The sequence below is a fragment of the Mytilus trossulus genome, chromosome 5 (genome assembly GCF_036588685.1).
Source record: "Mytilus trossulus isolate FHL-02 chromosome 5, PNRI_Mtr1.1.1.hap1, whole genome shotgun sequence".
In the NCBI taxonomy this organism is placed as follows: domain Eukaryota; kingdom Metazoa; phylum Mollusca; class Bivalvia; order Mytilida; family Mytilidae; genus Mytilus; species Mytilus trossulus.
Window position 1 is genome coordinate 15,710,067 of NC_086377.1, and position 6,320 is coordinate 15,716,386.

General features: G+C 33.2%; 1 protein-coding gene across 1 annotated transcript; it reads left to right on the forward strand.

The window, feature by feature from the left end:
* The first annotated feature begins 2,103 nt into the window (after nucleotides 1-2,103).
* Nucleotides 2,104-5,267, forward strand: LOC134717650 (uncharacterized). Its single transcript, XM_063580146.1, has 4 exons — nucleotides 2,104-2,294; nucleotides 3,548-3,624; nucleotides 4,562-4,695; nucleotides 5,151-5,267. The coding sequence occupies exons 1-4, from the start codon at nucleotides 2,164-2,166 to the stop codon at nucleotides 5,265-5,267; spliced, it is 459 nt and encodes a 152-aa protein (XP_063436216.1). The 5' UTR covers nucleotides 2,104-2,163.
* The last annotated feature ends 1,053 nt before the right edge of the window (nucleotides 5,268-6,320 follow it).

Consider the following 6,320-nt stretch of genomic DNA (forward strand, 5'->3'; position numbering starts at 1 on the left):
AATCATGGTATTGTCCGTTTTATTGTTTATTTTCTTTCCCAAAATGCCTCGTATCTTCGTTCAGATGTACATCTACATGCAACGGTTTAACATTTCACTACTCGTAAATACTACCTTTGAGCTACTTGCATGTTTACGTTATGCACATACTTTTTTTCATGTTCCACCCCTAACAGTCCCTAGTTTGCGACCCATTCAATATTCAAGTCTGACAATTACTGCAAAATAATAAAAATTAAAGCATGTAATCATTCAAACAAAATGTTCTTCCTTTGTAAATATAGCCTTGAGATTTCAAGTTAATTTTTTTTTTATTACACGTTTTATTATTAATGATAATTAAAAGTAACGCTAAATATGAAAAAGGAAGATGTGGTATGTATCCATTGAAAAATCTCTCCATACAAGACCGGATGACACGGAAATTAACAAATAATTAGGTCTTCAACAATGAAAAACACACTATGTAGTCAGCTAGCTAGAAAGGCCCCTGCATGGAAAGTGTATTTTAGATTACCTCAGCTGTATTTGGCAAAACTTTTAGGAATTTTGGTCCTCAATGCTCTTCAACTTAGTACTTTATTTGGCTTTTTTTTTTTTTTTTTTTTAACTTTTTTGGATTCGAGCGTCACTGATGAGTCTTTTGTAGACGAAACGCGTGTCTGGCGTATATACTAAATTTAGTCCTTGTATCTATGATGAGTTTTTTTACCGATTCAAACGAGAAAAATTAACGGAATGATTTTTGTACAATATAATGAAAGAGAAACCAATATGATATACATCAACAAACGAGTCGACAACACTGAATTACATTCTCCTGACCTGAGGTGGGAGTTTGGGTTATGCTAAGTTGAAGGCACATACCCTCCCCTTACCTGTATTAGTGGTGTAGCAGTAAAGCATAATAACAAGCTATATATAGAAACCAGTTGAAAAGGGCCGAACTAATCAGATCAATACAGAGCAAAGATACATCTAACAAAAACACAACCCGTACCTGGAAGAGTACTTATACATCACCACAACCAATAAGGAACCAGGGACAGTTCTTATAGTACTGTACTCGCAACCACTTACAGCTAGTTCAAAAGCAAAAAATAACTAGTCTTGCATCTAAGACTTACAAATGTACCTATCATTTAGTACACATACAACAGCAATGTAAAGACGTCATTAACAATTAGACCTTCAAGTTGTACAATGACAATCGACAGATTGTAGAGCTAAATGCACACTTAGGAGTAAAAAGGCATATGCTCTTTATGAAACTAATTGGGTGTTTTTCTTTTTTCTTTTTAATATTTAATACTTTTATTAGTACCTTAGTTTAAACAGTAGCTACATTTATTATACTCCTTAAACCTTTGTCTTGCATCCACTACAATTTTTTTTTAAGTCGATGAAAAAACATTCACTGCGAAAAACAAACAATTTGGCATTCAAAAATAGTTTTTATTTTTGGTTGAATTATCTTTTTAAGTTCATATTAAAGAAAATTTACTTGAAGAAGTAAACACTGAACGGAAAATTAGAAAATTAGGTTGACATTGATTCATGTTCAATAAACAAAACAGGGTGAGGTGGAAATAAATTAACTTAAAAAATGTAGTAACTCAAACATTTCAAAATTCTCAAATCTAATATAAAAAAAAAGTTTTCCGAAGCAGTTGAACATGTAGAAATGTTTGCAATTATAAAATTATCATTTTCGGCCATAGACTGTCCTAATCATTATTCTTAATTTTGAATTTGCCAACATTTTCCTAAATTGTCAAAAAACAAAAATTTTGATTGACTCAATGTAACAACTGCGTAAAAATGAAAATTGACAATTTTATTGAATAATCATGGTCTAGTTATAAGTAAAATAAATGTGGTATATATAGATAAGAGTCCAAAGCTCGAGGACATATTTCGAACATTGACCAGCAGATGACATACGGTGAAATTTTAAAATAACGCAATTTAACTTTTAACAGATAAAATCTTATTATTAAAAACAAAGTACTTGTATAGGTTTGAAGGCTATATTTTTATAAATGCCTGCGGAAATTATCATTGATACCGCTCTTCTCCGTCAAATGATAAAAATATTTTATGCTTATATATAAATATACTTGGTGGTTTTCGAAAACAAGAATAATTCAGCATAGGGGAAACATGTATCTCTCATTTATTTTCATATCTTTTATAATTGCGAGTTCCGCCGAGTACTCGAGATGGCGATATTGGAGAAGAGCGAAAACAATGGATATTTATGTTAGTCCGTGTGGTTCTGACAAAAATGAAGGGTAAGCAGAATATTCCGTAATTCAAGATGAAACTGCGCAGTCGCTTGTTATATACATTTTTTCTTGACTGATGTTTCTTATAAGATGTTGAAGTTTGTTTTTTGAAAGACGACACCTCCAAATGATAGTGCGAATGGAACATTCGTATACTTGGGTTACATTCTTGTTCTAACATGTTTTATAGACATTTTTAGATCAGCACGGTCAAGGTCAAGAATGTATTTCTACATTGTCAGTGTACATAAAATATTCATTCAGAAGTAGAGTTTTTTTTATAAGAAATATGAAAGGATAATTATGCAATATTCACCCACGACACAAAATCCGTACATGCATTACAAAACACTTAAAAAAGCAAAGAAACAGTGTTTGAATTGTTGTTTTTCATGTAAAAGTCACAGTGATGCCTTCAACAAGGAAAAACACGTAAAAAATAAACTCTATCTCAGATGCAAGTTAAAGACTGCCCCTTGTACCGAAAATGGCGGTATTCGTCTAACAAAATAATTCGGATAGACTTTGTCAGGCCTTTGAAAATACCTTAGTCTACACACTTCCTATCTACTCTACTTGTTGTCTAACAGGAGACAGGAACAAGCACACATATTTCGACCTACCAACAAAATGCATATAGTCACTGTATTATTCCGCACTATTATTGAAATATTGTCTGAGATCACAGCTACATGTACAGCAAATCATGCAGCTCGTTTATTATGGCTTTTACGTATTTTATGTTTGTTTTGTCAAACAATAAAATTGAGAATGGAAATGGGGAATTTGTTAAAGAGACAACAACCCGACCATAGAAAAAAAACCCAGCAGAAGTTCACCAACAGGTCTTCAATGTAGCGAGAAATTCCTGCACCCGGAGGCGTCCTTCAGCTTGCTCCATAACAAATATATACTAGTTAAGTGATAATGAACGCCATACTAATTTCCAAATTGTACACAAGAAACTAAAATTAAAATAATACAAGACTAACAAAAGCCAGTGGCTCCTGACTTGGTACAGGCGCACAAATGCGGCGGGGTTAAACATGTTTGTGAGATCTCAACCCTCCCTTATACCTCAAGCCAATGTAGAAAAGTGAACGCATAACAAAACGCACATTAAAATTCAGTTCAAGAGAAGTCCGAGTCTGATGTCAGAAGATGTAACCAAAGAAAATAAACAAAATGACAATACTACATAAATGACAACAAGTCCACTATTATTTGTTTGATATATGTATTTGATCTTATTTACACAGAACGAGTAGCGGGTCCCCTATGAAGACAATAGAACATGCGCTGTCATTAATAAATACTGATAGTTACAAAGGAAACGGTGAGTTAATTAAACGTTGCTAAAAAAAAACTAAAAATAACAACTATAAATTAGTGTAACCATTATGAACAAAATAACAACTATAGATTAGTGTTAAATTATTATGAACCTGCAATTCGATTATACATGGCATACAATGGGAAATAACTCGCATTGCAACCACTAGTAACAGGTAGCGACTGTTTTCGTACAGCAATGGAACCATCCCTCTTATGTTTGTGTTTTTTTTTTATCAAGAATTGTCTTTAGTTTTTAAATTCATTTTTTCTGATTTAGTGTGCACTTGCTCTTACCCATATGATATTATAATGCACGAGAAGTGTTTGAACTAACCGAAGGGTATTCAAACTCACAAGTCGATTTCAAATACCAAAACACTACAAATACCAAAAACACTACAAATACCAAAACACTACAAATACCAAAAACACTACAAATACCAAAAACATTACAAATACCAAAAACACTACAAATACCAAAACACGGCAAATATCAAAAAACGACCAACAGACAATTTAAAGTATACAACACACTATAAAACACTGATGGCTGAGCAACACGAACCTCACCAAGATCTGAAGTTGATCCTGAGTATTATAGCAGGGTAAGCAGATCCAGTTACAAATTAGACACCTATCGTGTTGCTCATTTAAGTAGAAAATATCAGTAGTTTTATAAATTTTCTTTGTAGTTCTGTGCTCCACGTAAATGTATGTATGAATGTGCCGGTGAAGAATCTCATGTCGTCACGTTTCAATCCTTCAATACCTTACATTCAATGTTTCAAATATTTAATTACTCTCATCGGTATCACTTACTTTTTTCTTGTAATGGTAGTAACATTTCTTTTTGGAGAACAGAATAATGATATATTTTACTCAAGCAACATATGAAACAGATGATGATAATGATGGTCATATGTACCTTCTTTATTTAGATATTGTAATAGAATTGATGTGTGGAACTTGTGGACCTACATGTTACTTTGATCTAAAGTCTACTTTAGTCATTACAAACAAGGAGTCCCGAAAACTAACCATCCGAACAAATAAAACAGATAAAGTTCGAGTGGTACGTATATTCTAAGACTATCTTAATTTGATTATTTATTTTGATTAAATATTTCATTTAAATAACCTGGAAAAAGTGCAAGAATTCAAAATACTATTGCCACTTTGTCTTTTTGTTCTTAAACCATGATGCTCGTTTTCATACACGTATCTTAAAGACTATCTAACATCCAGAACAGACGCAAGCAAAGATTACTCGCAGTTACTGTAACGATCTCATAGCACATTGAGCAACACAGGCACTTGTCTCAGAATTTTGTTTTCTAACACAAGTGTATATTAATGTTCAGCAACTAGATTTTTAAAATTTTTTTATGAGACAAATGCCTGTGTTCAGCAACTAGAATTTTATTTGATTTAACTTGGCATTATATTATCTTCAACAAGAATCGAGGTGTGCACAAAGCGTGATCCTAATTCATTTGATGAAATGTATTCGATCATTTTAACTTTCAGACAGGAGGGCAACGGATACCTTGGAACAAGTTTAAACCAGTTAAATACCATAAGAAAATACCACCCGCTGCACTTAAAGTGGTAAGTGGAAAAGTGTTAACTAGTTACCAGCCATGAAAAGTTGTTGTCTGTTGCACTGAAATCGGTAAGTGGAACAAGTTTAAACCAGATACCGGCCATGAAAAGTTGGTGTCTGTTGCATGGAGCGTCACTGATGAGTCTTTTGTAGACGAAACGCGCGTTTGGCGTATATACAAAATTTAGTCCTGGTATCTACGATGAGTTTATTTACAACCACTGGGTCGATGCCCCTGCTGGTGGAGATTAATTTCCCCGAGGGTATCACCAGACCAGTAGTCAGAACTTTTGTGCTGTCATAAATTATAATTGATATGGTTATATTTATAAATTAATTGTAACGGTTTACAACATTTTGAATTTTTGAAATTTTAAGGCTTTTCTACCTCAGGCATAGATTACCTTAGCTGTATTTGGCAAAACTTTTAGGAACTTTGTTCCTCAATGCTCTTCAACTTCGTACTTTATTTAGCCATTTAAACTTTTTCGATTTGAGCGTCACTGCTGAGTCTTTTGTAGACGAAACGCGCGTTTGGCGTATATAATATACAAAATTTAGTCCCGGTATCTTGATGAGTTTATTTGCACTGAAAACGGTAAGTGGGACAAGTTTAAAAGTTACAAGCCATGGAAATTTGTCGTCTTCTGTACTTAAAACGGTAGGTGGACCAAGTTTAAACCAGTTACCAGCCATTTAAAGTGTGATCTGCTACACTAAAATGGAAAGTTGATAAAGTTTAAACCAGTTACCAGTCGTGAAAATTTGTTGTCTGCTACTCTTAAAACGGTACTTTTTTACTCCGTAGTATCTAGAGTATATTAATTTTCGACCGGTAAAATACTTTGTGATAGGACGTTCTGGCACTCCGTGAATTAAGAATAACCAGAAGAAGTTTAATCAAGCTATTAAGTGGTGCAGTTTCGGAAAAAAAGCACTGTTTTATGTGTTCTGTATATGAACAAATCAAAATAAGGTAATTTAAATATGTCATGAATGTAGACAAGCTGACTCCAAACAAAGAAAGTATGCTCCTTAGTTAAAACGACGAACAAAAAGGGCAATAAGCGTTTGTTTTACACAGTTTTGCTTTA